We start from the raw sequence: 16,224 nt of genomic DNA on the forward strand, positions 1-16,224 counted from the left end.
TAGCCAGTCAGTGTTTTTGAGTCATGGTCCTGAAATGTCACTACCCTGAACTTTTTAAAGCAGGAAATGCAGAAAAAAGTTGCTTTTATTTATGGACTGCAACATATTAAAATTGTATAATGTACTTCATATAACTTTTGGGTAAACCTCCTGCCAGATGGGTAGCTTACTTATCTTAATTTTTCTTCTCTAGCTAAATAACAAAAGGCTGTTTTGCTTATTTAAGAGAAAATATATAACTTTAGGTTAACACTGTGATGGCAGCATTGTAATAAATAAGAGACATACGCTCGATAAATAAATTATGAAGAGCAGTGTAATAAATAAGGGTGCATTTTGGAAATAGAGTATTAATAGCAATGAGGACACCAGAATTTATTATTACACATGTATCATATGCTGCTTCTATGGATTCAGAGAACGGAAGTCAGAGTAAATATAAGACTCCAAATAACTTAGACCAGTGATCCTAAATCCTGGTCTTGGAGTTCCACTGCAATGCACATTTTAGTTTCCTCTGCTCCTAAAACACCTGATGAGACTAATGAACAAGCCCTGTCTGAGCTGAACTGAGCGTGCATGCGGGGCAGCGCTACTCCACGACTGAGATTGAGAACCACAGAAGGCGTTCTGCTGTGTTGCTTTAGGAGAATCTCATTGGCTGGTCTTAAAAGTGGGCGGAGTTTAATCAGACAGAAGTTCTGATCCCCGCAGCAGGTTGGTTTATTCCAGAGTTTATTCCTGTACGGACAGAGGAGCGTGTGGAGCTGCATATGGAGGCACAACATCAACGGGATTAACAGCTCTGCTATCAAAACTTCATCATGGAAGAATCAGCAGTTCTCCAAAGCGAGCAGGTGAGAAAGTGAGCCGTAGCGATAGTAATGCCGGCTTGGGTAAAGCAGACTGAGCTGTCACGTTACAGTCGTATGCGAGGTGATCCGTTATAGTGATGCTTTAGTGCTCGGTCAGTCCGGACAAGTCTGGACATGAATGAAGGTTCGGCGCTGAAGGTAAAGCATTTAGACTTATCGACGATGTGGTCGAGGCGACGAACAGTTGTATCTGGATGCTGGTGTCGTGTTTAAAGGTTTTAAAAAGGAAACTTGGCGGGCATAGCAAATCTGGTGAAGATGAAGTCGACTTCTTTTTCGTGTTCGAGTTTTTCTGTTCCACCTTAAATGGTTAACAATAGAACTGTATGTTCCAGCTCCGTTTCAGGCGCCAGAATGCACCATTTAAGGTGGAACGGGAAAATTCGAACAAGAAGCTGGCGCTTCTCACAGGCGCTCTCCACGTGGAACATGGAAACGCAAGCCGAGTATAAATGTGTTCAGTACACTAGGCATTATTAGAGTTATCTGTAATGCTGCCGTACTATACAAAGTCGTTTCGTTGATTTATGTTTTATTGAATCTGGTAAAAAATTAAAAATTGTATTTTTCTCCCCGTCGGGGAATCGAACCCCGGTCTTCCGCGTGACAGGCGGAGATACTGTCCACTATACTAACGAGGAGTGAGCACTCAGGCCGGCATATGCGGTTTCATTCACTGTTAGTGTCAACATTCCTCACTCATTTGGTACAATAATTTAATACACAATGGAATGCAGTGTGTAAACGGTTCTTTTACGCCACTTTCACTATTCTGTAGGAAGAAATTCGGTTTCCGAATCATGAATAGAGAACCGAGAAAGTTACTGCACTTTGTGTACATTAGTTAGCTAACTGATATTAGCCGACCAGTGTTAGCAGTTCAGTTACTTCTATTGCTGAAACAGAGTGGTGTTCATTTTTGAACAGGGGGTAAAATGACAGACTGTTACCGACTCTGACTTACAAATAGGCCTATTCGCAGTGTAGCTCTCGCTTACGGCCACACTACCCTGAGAACGCCCGATCTCGTCTGATCTCGGAAGCTAAGCAGGGTCGGGCCTGGTTAGTACTTGGATGGGAGACCGCCTGGGAATACCAGGTGCTGTAAGCTTTTTCTGTCTGAGTTTGAAGTACATTAGATTTTTTATAAACATTGGGCTAAAATATGCTACACTTATATAACTAACACATTTACAATGATATATATGGTCTATTATGTATTAGTATGTAGTATATATATATAGTATATACTAATATGTATTGTTTGTATATTTATATAGTGTAAGTTACCAGAGGAAATAAAAAAAAGTTGTTTTTTTTAAGTGTTTTGATAGCGGCAAGGAAAAAATCAGTAACACATGAATGGCTTCAGGTGGGCCCTCAGCTAAAGAGCAGTATATACCAACAGGGAGGGAGACCTGTGACATGGAATTGCTCACACACAGAGGTTAAAAAGGAAGGCTAGAGGAAAGAGCATTAACATTCAAACTCCAAAACTGACTTCATAAAACTTAATGGAGACTTCATAGAACTTCATAGAAGGTTTCTAAATAACTTTCTATGGTGAATAACGTATTGGGGAAAAAATAACTGTGTATGTTTATAGAGATTATGTTGGCAGCATTGTAATGAACAAGAGGCGTAAAGTTGGGAAATACAGAATTAAAAGTAATTAAAGGACACTAAAATACTTTACTACAGTTCTGTTGTATGCTGAGTGCTTCCATGGATTTGGTGCAGGAAGCCAAAAATCAGGCTTTTTAATTAATTGTTAGCAACATTAGCTTTTTTGACTGAACCTTTCCTTTTAACTCCTGGCACTCTTGGGTAGGTTTACGTTTCTGTTCCTCGCTCTCTTAACTTACATAATGTTTTCTTAGTAGCAGTAGTAGTAGAAATTTCCACGTGAGCTACTGAGTAATAAGTCTAGAGTTAAAGTCTAATCTGAATACAAAAAAATTACACACAGACATTTCACATCCATTCTGGTTTGGTCCATGTAATATTATTGTGGCAGACATAAAAGGAGTAAGACAGCAGCAAGTATTACACCATTGGCTTTCTGGTATCTGGGCAAACGTCAGAGACAGCCCAATCATTTGTTTTCCAGTCTAAACAGCAATTTAATACAACTAATTAATTTTCCAGCATCAGGAAAAAAGCAGAAAAATGTGTTCAACAAAAAAATTACACAGAAACCTCAACAACTAACTATCAGTATTTAGTGTGTCCGCTCTTTCCCTTTATTACAGTTTGCATTTTTTGCAGGAGTCTTGCTTTCAGTTTGTCAGAGAGATCTGCAAGGAATTTTATCCACACCCTCAAAGTTCTTTGAAATTGGTGGTATTGTCTGCTTCTCATGATCTAAGTAATCCCAAACACATTCAGTAATGTTGAGGTCTGGGCTCTGGGGTGGCCAGTCCAGTTCCAGCAGTGTCTTCTTTTTAGACCCACAGTGTTTTTCTCCTTCCTTATGCAAGTGGATTATCTTATATCTAATCTCCTCAGAAATATCTCCAGAAAACAGAACTTGTACTTATTAATTGTTTGACAGGAAATTAATTAAAAGGAGGGTGGTCTCTGACTTTTGCGCAGTACTTTACGTTTGAACTAGCTTTATGCTCTAACTCAAGCTATAATAACTAGGGTTTTAGGATGTATGTAATTAGCCAGTCTGGTGCTGTGTTGTGAAATGCAAAAGTTTTGAGCCAGTCCCAGTGTTGCTCATAGAACCCATGTGGCAGAGACAAGGTCAGGCATTTAGAGACTAGAGAAGTTCATCAATGGCTGTCCTTTATACACACTGAGCCTTATCACCTGCCTACTCTTTCCTCCACTTCCATTATCACATGTACCACATCTACCGTGCTCTAGATGTGTGTGTGTGTGTGTGTGTGTGTGTGTGTGTGTGTGCAGTGTGCCAGACCAGCAGCGGTTCATTCACCTATCCGTTTTCATCCCTGTTTTTCTTGTTCTGGCTCTGCTTTGTTTTTTATTTGGTTTGCTTTTCATGTCACTGAGTGAAAGGAACTCGTGACTAATCAGAACATGTCACGAAACCTGCATTTAAAACTATGTGAATGCAGTGTAATGGGAACAGGACCTGGACTTTAAAGGGAATTTCATTGCTTTTTAAAAATTCTGTTGTTGAGATGTAAACAGTCATTTAAAGAGTTATTCTGTAAAATGATGCAATGTAGAAAAGTTTACTGACACTGATTGCAATATCTACAGTACAAATATAGCTTTCTTATTTACTATCCAAAAGGACCAGTGAGTAGTGGCAAAGCTGAAAAAATAAGTTTTCATTGGTTACTATTTTGCCTCATAATGTGTAAACATGTACCTCCCTATTAAATAAAAATGCATTTAGACCAAAGCCTAATCTCAAAAACAAATATAAAACAACGTCTCAGGCATTACGCACTGTATTCATAACCATTTCATGGAACAACGGGAGCTTTTAGAGCCATTAAACACTTTGGATGTCTGGTTCCTATCACCACCACTGTGAATGGGGAAATTTTGATTTAGTAAGTTTCTCTAAAATGGAGCATTTCACATCAAACCACTCTGAATGACATTGTTTACATCTTAACGATTATATTATTGAGCGAGCATGTTCTCAAAATCTGTGCAATGTCCTCTTTAATGTAATATTTGTGTAGTTAGACAGAAAACTCTGCTGTGGTAATCTATAGTTGTATATTAACTCAAGATCCCTTTCTCTAGCCTCCCTCATGTGAACTGAATCTGTTTGATGTTGTTTTTTTATGTGTCTGGTCTGGTAGTAGGGCAAGAGTTAGCTTAATTACAAGGAAGCTGAAGAGGACAGACAGATGACAAACTACAGCCACCTTTACACATCTTTGGTTCAGATACAGCAACTGATGTGTGCACTTTTTTCACATTATGATGTAGGTGGTGATAATAGCATGACTGTGTACTGACATCACTGGAAAGCATGCCAGCACAAACACAAAAATATATTGAGCGAATGCGATAACAGACATAGTAATAGATAAGTTCCTTCAGTGGTGGCAGCCATAACCTCTGACCACACTCACTATCAGGAGATTACAGGGTTGTTTTATTGTAGGTCAGATAAAGTAAGAAAGGTAAAGACGTTTGAAGCGTCTGCTCAAAACTAATCGAATTATATGTATGTATCAACGTCTGATAAAACTGATTTTCACTGGTTTACAGACATACTGGAGATCTTTAGCCTGGTTTATATATAACTGGCTGAGTTAGGTGAGAGATTAATTTCCCTCTTAGCTCATATGTTGTTGATCAGACATGTTTGGTGTTTGAATTGTGCTTAGTTAGTTTTGCACTGGAGCCACGTGGCTAATGTAGCTACCAAGTAATGAAATTCTCTACTCCAGTTGGCATAAAAAAGCATGTGTAAATCATCACAAGCTTGCCTCAGACTGTTTCAAGTTATTGATTAATTTCAATTAGACTTGATTATATGATTTCTGACACTCTATAACATAAATTGGAGTTTTTAAACACTGTGTCCACTCACTGTCCACTCTATTAGACACTCCTACCTTGTCAGTCCACCTTGTAGATGTAAAGTCAGAGACGATAGCTCATCTGCTGCTGCACAGTTCGCATTGGTCATCCTCTAGTCCTTCATCAGTGGTCACAGGACGCTGCCCACAGGATGCTGTTGACTGGATATTTTTGGTTGGTGGACTATTCTCAGTCCAGCAGTGACACTGAGGTGTTTAAAAACTCCAGTAGCACTGCTGTGTCTGATCCACTCGTACCAGCACAACACACACTAACGCACCACCACCACGTCAGTGTAACTGCAATGCTGAGAATGATCCACCACCCAAATAGTACCTGCTCTGTGAGGGTCCATGGGGCTCCTGACCACTGAAGAACAGGGTAAAAGGGGTCTAACAAAGTATGCAGAGAAACAGATGGAATACAGTCTGTAACTGTAGAACTACAAAGTGCACCTATATAGTAAGTGGAGCTGATAAAATGGACAATGAGCGTAAAAACAAGGAGGTGGTCTGTGACAGTAACAGGTTAGAACATCGTCCACTGAGAAGAACAGGCCAGCATCTGATGTTTTATCAGTTAGTTTCAGCTTTAGCTAATCTGAAGAGCCTTTTTTCCCTGCTGGAAAAACTAGCATAGACCAGCATGCCTGTTCACCAGCAAAACCAGCATATATTGAATTTTAGATGCTGGTGAGCTGGTCAGCAGCAAAGGAAGCTATTAGGCTGGTCACCAGCAAACCTGCATATGTTTTGTTTTGGTTGCTGTTATTCTGGTCAACAAACATTATCATGCTGGGTGACCAGTTAAACCAGGACTAGACCAGCCTGGAATGTGCTGTTTTGTTTTGGACACAGCGTTACCTTTTTAATGAACCAATATCCATTCATTAATTCTTACGGATTCCTTAAATATCACAATTAGTCAGCATGCACATCTCTGCTCTACCATAATTATGTGACATGTCTAGTCTAGTCAGTAATGTTTAGCTGTCTATAGGTTGCTGTGGGTGTGTGTTTATTTTACGCATATGTGCTGGCGTGGGTGCACAGGAAGGATTTAGTTGTGAAGCCAAAGGCATAATGACATGTATATTCATGCAGATTGCAGCATGAGCAAAAGAGTGACATAACCGCTGGTTTCTGTCTTCCAGGAGATCAGTTTGATTGACATCCTGTGGAGGCAGGACATTGATCTGGGCGTGGAAAGGGAGGTGTTTGACGTCCACTTTCAGGAGAGAGAGGAGGATGCGAGGAAAGCAAGGGAGCAGGAGGAACAGAAGAGGAAACAAGAGAAAGAGCTGGAGAGAATTATTTTAACGCTTGGGAAACTGGACAAGGAAACCGGAGAAGTCTTGCCCCACAGTTTATCACAAATCTTACAGGTAAAATAGTTCATACATACATGCATTTGCATATACACAAACACGAATACACAAGTGCACTGAAATAAGTAATGCACTGAACTTAATTTATGTATTTCAGATAATAATAATAATAATAATAATAATACATGTATTTATATAGCACCCTTCATACATAAAATGCATCTCAATGTTTAGAGTACGATAAAACAGTGTAACTAATACATAGGAAAACAATCACATAACAAATTAAAAATATTATCACTAAAAGTAAAAAGGAAAAAGAATAAGAATGAAAATTAAAACAGTATGAGGATTATAGGATTAAAAATCTATATTATACAAGATATAATAAGAAACAATATGAAACATACAGGACTGTGCAAACGTCAGAGACCATACTTAATTTCCAGTAAATATTTCTTATATATCTTGCTTAGATATAAGACAATTCACTTGCATAACAAAGGACAAATTCAAAGGATAAAAACAGTCCTTAAATCTTTCAGGAGAAACTCAAGCTCCACTCTGGGTTCAGATCTGAAAAAATCCACAGGTGTTTCTGTCCATCCTTCTACTTTGAGAAGAACTCAACACTATGGGTCAAAAAGGATGTGTAGCTGTCAAGAAGCCTCATTGAGAAAACAGATGAAAAATAACAAGAAAAGAAGAACATTTGTAAATGACACAAAGAAGCTCCCAGTGTTCTCAGGACAATGGACTGACCACCAGAGCTCAACATCATTAAGTGCGTTTAAAATGACTTGGATTGTGAGAAACAGAAAATTCAACCAACTTCTAAGACTGAACTTTGGAGGTGTGGGAAAATATCACTGCAGATTTTTTTAAAAAAACTGAAATCAAGTCAGTAAAATTTGATTGTAGTTTTTGAGGTTTTTATGTAATTTTCAGTTAATTGTATGTCTTCTGCTTTCCTGTGACTGAAAAATGAATAACCTGTACTTAATGGCTGTTTTGAGTGGAAAATAACCCTTGTGTGGTGTTCATGTGTTTGTTACTCAGTGGTCTGGTGGACCCACCGCATTATTGATATTTAAATCAATACAGCCATAACAATTCATGTAAAAATACCAGATGTTTAAAATATCACAAGTGTCCAGCGTAGGGTTCTCCATTAGCAGCTGTAGGCAGTCAGCAGCTTGTCCATGTTGTCCACCCTCACACACATGCACTCATATATACAATGCTAAACTACATATTGTAAGGGTAAACGGATCTATATATATATATATATATATATATATATATATATATATATATATATATATTATTAGTAAGACATTTCTTTAATGTATAAATGATGTAGGCATTTGAGTCAAGCTTTTCTCAGTGGCACCCACACACACCCAGCTTAACCGTTCTTTATATTTCAGGGAGCTGATGACTCAACCACATTTGATCCATACACTGAGCTCATGGACCTCCTCTCTGGACAGGTAAGACATCCACACACACACAGACACACAAGCAGTTGAGCCTGTAATTATTGTCTTCTGAAAACCGATTTCTATTGCTTGCCCTTTCCCCTGTATTACAGACCCCGCCCCACTCTCTGGTTTCCCCTGGCAACGTTCATTCCACACCTTCCTCTCAGGGTTCTCCCGTTACCCAGAATCCCCTGCTGTCTTCACTGCTCTTCTCTAAGAAGCTGCCCGCTGAGGAAGAGAAAGCGCCTATTGAGGTCTTGCCGTTGCCTGATCTGCAGGTAGCCCCCTCCACACACACACACACACACACACACAGTCAGAGTTCCGGCCAATACATGATTTTTTTCACATCCTTTGTGATTATTTTCACATCCACACCTTCTTTTGTATTGAATTGTGCTGTCTGGGCTTTATTGATTTGTAGCAGTATTTCAACGTAGTGATCATCATATATTTGTAATGACACCATGCACGTTCTAAAAGTAAGTGCTATAGCATTTTTAGGTACCTTTAAGTATATTTTAATTTATTTTATTTTATTTGTTGGACAAGGACAGTAGAGATAACCATTGTTACATAAAGATGTAACAGATATAATGTATACAAGGCTCCTGACTTAATTTGCAGTCTCTGCCCCTGATTAGACTTCTAAAACAGATAAACAAGTAAGACAGCATGTACAGTCAAAAGAGCAGGGCAAATTTGAACTGTACTTATATTTGTAAATATGAACACTATTGTTCAAATGTTTGGAATAATTGGTTTTGATAATGTAAATGCAGTTTTATAGATTTCATATGATTGGCTGTATAACATCAATGATCTTATAAAAGAATTAACATCCAGAATTATCCATATTTGAAAAGTGGTGATCACATCTGGAGATAAATAACTTGACAAAATTATTGTAAATAAATGATTACAGTATATCATTTACAGTATATAATAACTGAAAATTAGTTACTGCTGGTCATAATTTTGGACGAGTGGGCTAAAAAACATGTACTAGTAGCTCACACTGCCAAAACATCACATTTGAAAGCCTCTTCTCAGCTGCAGCAATGAAACAATGCAGTGAGCTGTCTAGGCCAGCTACTGATTGTACTTGTTTAAATGTTGATGTGTACCATTACTTAACGGTAATAGCAAGATAACAGAACAATCACAGTATATTTCACTGGAGAATTTTATTTTTTTATCAACAAGTTAAATCGTTACTACTTTTAGCATGGCTTAATAATACTAACATAATACTGCAAATCCTATACAGGTGCTAATAGACATTAACATTGTTGCAGTGGTGGAAATGAGATAAACACAGGCTTCTTGTAAAGCAAATTAATAATTCATGTTTTTCTTACAAACTGTTTGTTTTGCTATTGTTCTTGGGTCCACAGAAGTCCAAAATAATGTGTTTTTAGTCATTTATTAACAGCAAGTAAAATGATGTGGATGCCAAAAATGACAGCTAATTTTAGTGCAGTTTTTCCTTGAATCAAACGGAGGGCTCAGCCATATTAGCCCATTTTTACCAGCCGCCCCTGCTCAAAACCAATGAAACATTGAATAAAACATCAAAATGTACAATTTTTCGTCTTGTTCATAAAATTTAAAAGTTATTGTTGTATGTAAATTAACAAAATGATTCCAAACCTTGGAATTACATATATGTTTCTGTAAGCTGTGGTTGACTGTATGTGAATTCGACTGATTTTGTTGGTTGTTCTCCAGCCTTATTTGGATCTCTTGGAGGCTCATGTTCCTGAAAGTCCATGTGAGCTGCTGGAGGAGAACACGGAAACAGCCATGGTTTCTGGCCCTCATCCACTCGTAAATGTGCACTCTGGCCCTGCTGAGATGATCCAAACCTACACATGCACAATTTCTGATACCAGTGAAGAATCTCCGCCATTAGAACAAATTCTTCCAGAATCAACTGAACTCGAACAAACCTTTTGTGAACCAGAGGATCTCACAGAATCCTTCCTAGACACAATTATGAGAGCAAGTCCACCTGACAACCTAAACCAGATGAGTTTAGGAGAATGTGAGCTCACACACAATCAGAATTGTTTGCACATACAAACAGAATTGTACCCAGAGCATGCAAACACAACAGCACCTGAACATTCGCTATGTCAGCGTGAGCTTATACCAAAGGACTCCTCATATGTCATGGACGATATGACATTGTTCAGCCTTGAAAGCTCCAGAGAGCCCGTAGATCTAGACATGTCCCTATATGGAGAGGACCCGTTTAGCACCAGCCTATCGGAGGATAGTATCTTTGTCCAGTCAGATCACACAGAGCTGCTGGATGTGCCTCTCCTATCCGAAGCGGTGGATCTGCAGCCTCCACTTTTTCCATCATCTGAAACAGAAATTGATCCACAACAGTCAACACAGGACGATTCACACCCAGAAACAGTTTCTGACCAATCTGAGCATTCAACTGAGGTCATTCACATGAGTCCCTCATCTGAAACAGCCCTCCAGTCACAACAGGGTCACTGCAGCTGGAGCGTATGCCGCGATGAACAGCGCGCTCAAACCTTAAACCTTCCACTTAGTGTGAAAGACATCACCAGCATGTCGGTGGACACCTTTAACGAGGCCATCAGCACTTACAAGCTCAGCGAAAGTCAGCTCAGCCTCATGAGGGACATCCGCAGGCGTGGCAAGAACAAGATAGCTGCCCAAAGCTGCCGCAAAAGGAAGCTGGACAGCCTGGTGGACCTGCAGGCTGAAGTGGAGGCGCTCAGAGAGGAGAGCCAACAAAGGCTAAGGGAGAGAGAGAGGAATGCCGCAGCTCTGTGTGAGACCAGAGAAAAACTCAGTAAGCTGTACGACGAGGTGTTCTCTAAGCTGAGGGATGAGCATGGAACTCCTTACAGCCCCAAAGAATATACGTTGCAGTACAGCACTGATGGACGAGTCTTCCTGCTGCCCGGTACACCACACGTGAAGAAACGCACATGAGTACATGCTACAGTAACGCACGAATGGGAGGACCTGTCTGCTGCCATGTAACATACATGAAGAAATGCGTGTGAATTCACGCTACAGTACAGCACTAATGGGAAAAGTGCATAACTTAATGAACAGGGCTATGTCTAGCTATGAGCGCTGAAAGCAGTTTGCTTAGGGGCCCTCAAAAATTTTCAGTGCCGCACACTTACAGTGCTGTGCGAAAGTCAGAGACCACCACTCATTTATTCACTTTCTAGTCACAAGGCCATTAAGTGTAAGTTATTCATTTTTCAAGAGATATTACTGAGGACATTACATATATCATAATCCGCTTGCATTAAGAAAGGGGTATGTGAAAGGAAAATAAGTGGGAAAAAATGCGAAATGAAAAACAAGATTAAATGATGTAGAGAAAATGAGACTCATAACAACTGTGCAAAACCCGGGAGACCACCAAAACTGTTACCATCAGAAAAACAGTGCTTAAAGAAATCTGGAGGGAAATTTTACCACACCTCCGAAGTTCAGTATTAGAAGTTGGTTGAATTTTCTGCTTCATATGATCCATGATGTTGAGGTCTGAACTGATTATCTCTCAAAGATAAAGCTTGAAGTACTGTTTATCTGTTGGTGACAGTTTTGATGGTCTACCAGGTCTTGCATGGTGGTTCTGTATATTTATTAATGTTGTAATTCCAGTTTTGGAAACTCACTGATTTTCCTTTCAGTTTCCTCTTATGCATGTGAAAACATCTAATCTCTTAAGAAATATCTCTTGAAGAATGAATAACTTGAACTTAATGGCTGGAGATTAAATAAATGAAGGGCAGCCTCTGACTTTTGCACAGTGCTGTATGTTAAAGGCGTGGTCCGGACTAGTAAACATAGATAAATCAGGTATTAGCTTCCAGTTAAATACTTTGGTTGAGACATTGCAATTTCACTGTATTGTTTTGAATGTAATTTTTGGATGGAAGTGTTGATGCACTTGGGCCCATAAGATCCTGCTTAGGCTGCTGGTCAGATAGGATCAGGACATGCCTAAAATAGATGTTACAGTTCCGCACTAATGGGAGAACCTATGTACTGCCACATATCCCACACATGATGAAACAAACATGGACCTGTACAATCACTCAAGATAATATGGACATGCAAACCTACACGCTACAGACAACGCAGATAGTAGAACCTATATTCATGCACATGCATATACCTACCTATTGCCACACCAAACTTACCTGATGCAAAATCACCTTAAAACTATAATAGCATATTATATTGAGTAAAAATGGCAAAAAGAAGTTTCCAAAATTGTAGTCCAAAAAATTTTTAATAGATAAATCTTCATGTTTTTGTCCATCATAAAAGAATTTGTACCTTTCAAGATGCCTTTACTGAGAAAGAAAAAAATTGCAAATGAAACAAAGAAGCTGCTGTTGTTCTCAGAACAATGGACTGACCTTCCCAGAGTCCAGACCTGAACATTACTGAATGTGTTTGGAATGAATTGCATCGTGAGAAGCAGAAAATGCAACTAACTTCTAAGACTGAACTTTGGAGGAGTGAAAAAATGTAGAAATGCAGATTTCTTTGAAAAAGCAAGTCTCCTAAAAAGAATGGAAGTGTATTATATTTGTTTTTCTGTGCAGGTTTCACATATCAATATGTCATTCTGCTTTCCTCCTGATTCTTAAAAATGAATAACTTGTACTTACTTGCTGTTTTGACTGTAAATGAAATGAATGAAGGGGGGTCTCTGACTTTCACCCGGTACTGTAGTGTAGGAGGGTACAAGCACCTTCTTGTATGAGAAGGATTACACATCTCTTTCTCACGAACAGTGTGCATAAACAAACAATGTGCATGCTCCCTCTCTCCACACAGTGGCAGATAAAAACATGCAATAACTTACACGAACACACCCACTTAAATACACAGAGACAAAGAATGTGCTTTACAACTGCATATATCATAACAGCATGTAGCTGAAGGGTGTGGCCTAGTGTGGAACTGAGCCAGTATTTGGGGGGGTGGGGCGGGGGGGTCAGAGGGAGTGATATAGGCTGACTCTACACACCTTACATTGCTCTCTCTTTACCTGGTCAACCTTTTCTCCTGCAGGAGGATGTTGGAAAAAGCTCTTCAGCAGTTTAAAAGAGAGCTTTATGCTTTTTCAGATTTTTTTCTGTGGCTTTTTAAGTAAAGGAAACATAGTGTTTGAGGTTTTCCCTCATCTTGGTTCTCCTTCAGTAGATCTTGTCTCATAACCTTGCAGCACTTATAAATGTTCAACACATTCAGAATATTGCTGTTGATTCATGTGTTCTCACATTGTTAAGATTTTTAACATAATAAAAAATGAGAATGTGACATCATTGAGTGGACTTATTTTGAGCTTTGAGGGTCTGAGAGGAATTAAAGCAGCTAAACATGTTCATAAATCATTTACATCTCAATACAGGGCCCGGTTTAGGAGTGCTTTTCTCTAGTTACAGGGAGTTAATATCACTGAAAAGATCACATAATGCTGATGAATGAATGAATTTTATGCCCCCAACCTGTAGATGGATACGAAATGCCTTTCACAGGAGGCTGCAGCTCCACTAATGCCAATCAAGTTCAAAGAAAAAAATTGAACTGATTGATCACTTGAGAAGACCTGACTGCCTGTAAATCTGAATTTAAAATACGAGAGATAGGAGAAAGCTCCACTCTTGCTTCCATATTTCTGTCCATCCTTCCACTGTGAGAAGACACTCAACACTATGAGTCTGAAAAGATGTGTAGCTGTCAAGAAGACCTTACTGAGAAAAGGAAACAGACAAAAAAGAAAACACAAACAAAGAAGCTCCTGGTGTTCTCAGAACACTGGACAGGTCACCCCAACGTCCAGACCTCAACATCACTGAATGTGTTTGAGATGACTTGAATTGTGAGAAGCAGAAAATGTAGCCAACTTCTAAGACTGAACTTTGAAGGAGTGTCAAATACAAACTATGAAGAGACAGATCTGCTAAGTGCCAACTTGATCAAAAAGACATATTTTCGATCGATTTTATTTCTACTACTACCTATGACAAATTCATGACAAACATGTTTAGGGGCCATATTTTATTTATATTGGGAAATGGCCCTCTAGTAAACAGCAGTAAAAGCTTAGCCCTCTATCCATAAATCTCTAGTGATGTCTACAGCATATCATCGTTAAACTTTGAATTACAAATTTAACAGGATAGATTAAATGAGAGCCAGTTCAGCAGTGCTTGGCTACATCAGAGACATTATAAAGGAGAAGACAGGCCACTGGTTAAAATATGAATAAGGAAGCTCTTAATGCTTAACATAGTTGATGGCTGTTTATGGAGAAAGTCCTGGCCTTCTAGAAAAAGAGCAGCTTGCCAGTTACGCCATGAGCAGGAAAAGCCCCCCTTGTTGTGGAGAATTGTGCAGTGCGGTAGCCAGAACAACCTGAACTCATTTTTTGTGTGCTAATGAGCCGAACGCTACAAACCATTCAGATTATAAGTGATTCCACATATGTTTTTGAAACAGTAATTTGGCCTTCAGTTTTGAGCAGCGTGTGAAATGCCCCCTGGGTATTCGGTGGGTCCCATGTTGGCTGGCTGCTAACTCTCTTGCCACATCAACGTTGATGTTTGGTCTGACAATTTAGCTTTTGAAAATGTTCTTTCTAGTTTGGTAATGTGCTCTTCCACATTAATTGAGATCTTACACATCTCCTTTTGTGTCTTTGGTTTGTGAAATAAATATCAAATCACTCTTTCCACCAAACTCTTGGGAAATCAAGCACATTTTCAGATTTAAATATATGCTACGACACACTGTAAAGTTTTTTGAGATATCCCAGCCATACAGTTGCTAGGCTATGAAAGACCAACTGGGCGAACCAGTCAGCTAGTTAGGAATATCAAAGGCAGAAGCTTGCGGATTGTACGTGAAGCAGCTAAACAACCTTCCCCTGAATTTGTATTTAAGTGACTGTTTTATCTCAACAGGCAGCACAATGTCAGGTTTATTTTCAGGAACCCCCATAATTTTGACTTTGAGACATTCAGGGGGACAAAAGGTTAATTAGGAGGTCCTGGACCCCACTATGACACCCAGTATTTCTCACCTTGGTTTTGAGTATTTTGTTCTCTCCCCATTCAAAGAGATAGGAGTCCGGCCTTGTATGACTGAAAGTATCTGTCCAGTAGCATTGCAAAGATGACCATGTGAACAGGACTTTGTCAAAATGCAATAAATGTGTTTTTCTTTTATACAACCAGAAAAGTTGCTCAGGCAGGCCCAACAGCTACAAGGCAAACATGGAGCTTGTTCTGTCAATAAGTATCAGACTCTGAAAGCTAAAGCTAGGTTTACCTTTAGGTCCTTTACATCTAAACCAGCAGTTCAACATTCAGTGTTACAACCTTAACTACAGCTCAAAGCCAAAAGGTTGTACTTTTGTTCATAAACAAAAGTTCAAACAGGACTAGTTGTCTCTCAAGTAGGAAAGCACTGCAGAAGAAAAATCTGCCCTCTACTGGACGCTCAACATAGCTACCATTTCTACAGCCAGGTTTGTTTCCAGGCCCAGATTAAACCCATCTAGAATTAAATGGATTTGCAGTGGGCAGCGTAATTTAGTCTGACTGTCCAAACCTGCACCTAATCTGTACGTCTGTAAATAAAGTGTTGTTAATTGTCAGATAGCCTAAGCCCAACACTTGAAAATTTGGTGGTCTACAACATCTTTTATACTTATTACAAGTAATAATATAAAATATATATTTCTTTTAATAATCTTTGACCTCCAATTTTCCTTTGACATTCCCTTTCCTTATGCCAGTGGATTATATTATATCTAATCGCCTGAGAAACATCTCCAGAAAAATATATAACTTGTCCTTAATGGTCATTTTAACTGGAAAGGAAATAAATCAAGGGTCTCTGACTTGTGCACAGTACTATATGGACAACAGACCTTTTTGGCAATTATTGTTCAGATATAATACCTAACAGAAATGACAAATACAGTAGA

At 39.1% G+C, this 16,224-nt stretch overlaps 1 protein-coding gene and 2 non-coding genes across 3 annotated transcripts; 2 read left to right on the plus strand and 1 right to left on the minus strand.

The window, feature by feature from the left end:
- Positions 1-731: 731 nt before the first annotated feature.
- On the plus strand, positions 732-12,155 carry nfe2l2b (nuclear factor, erythroid 2-like 2b). Its single transcript, XM_036569930.1, has 5 exons — positions 732-857; positions 6,550-6,780; positions 8,154-8,216; positions 8,318-8,485; positions 9,939-12,155. Exons 1-5 carry the CDS (start codon positions 825-827, stop codon positions 11,184-11,186), a joined length of 1,743 nt encoding a protein of 580 aa, XP_036425823.1. The 5' UTR covers positions 732-824; the 3' UTR covers positions 11,187-12,155.
- Positions 1,445-1,516, minus strand: trnad-guc. Its single transcript has one exon. It is a non-coding gene; the product is annotated as a tRNA-Asp (tRNA).
- Positions 1,868-1,986, plus strand: LOC118808737. Its single transcript, XR_005007300.1, has one exon. It is a non-coding gene; the product is annotated as a 5S ribosomal RNA (ribosomal RNA).
- Positions 12,156-16,224: the final 4,069 nt, after the last annotated feature.

The sequence above is a fragment of the Colossoma macropomum genome, unplaced genomic scaffold (assembly GCF_904425465.1).
Source record: "Colossoma macropomum unplaced genomic scaffold, Colossoma_macropomum, whole genome shotgun sequence".
NCBI classification, from domain to species: Eukaryota; Metazoa; Chordata; class Actinopteri; order Characiformes; family Serrasalmidae; genus Colossoma; species Colossoma macropomum.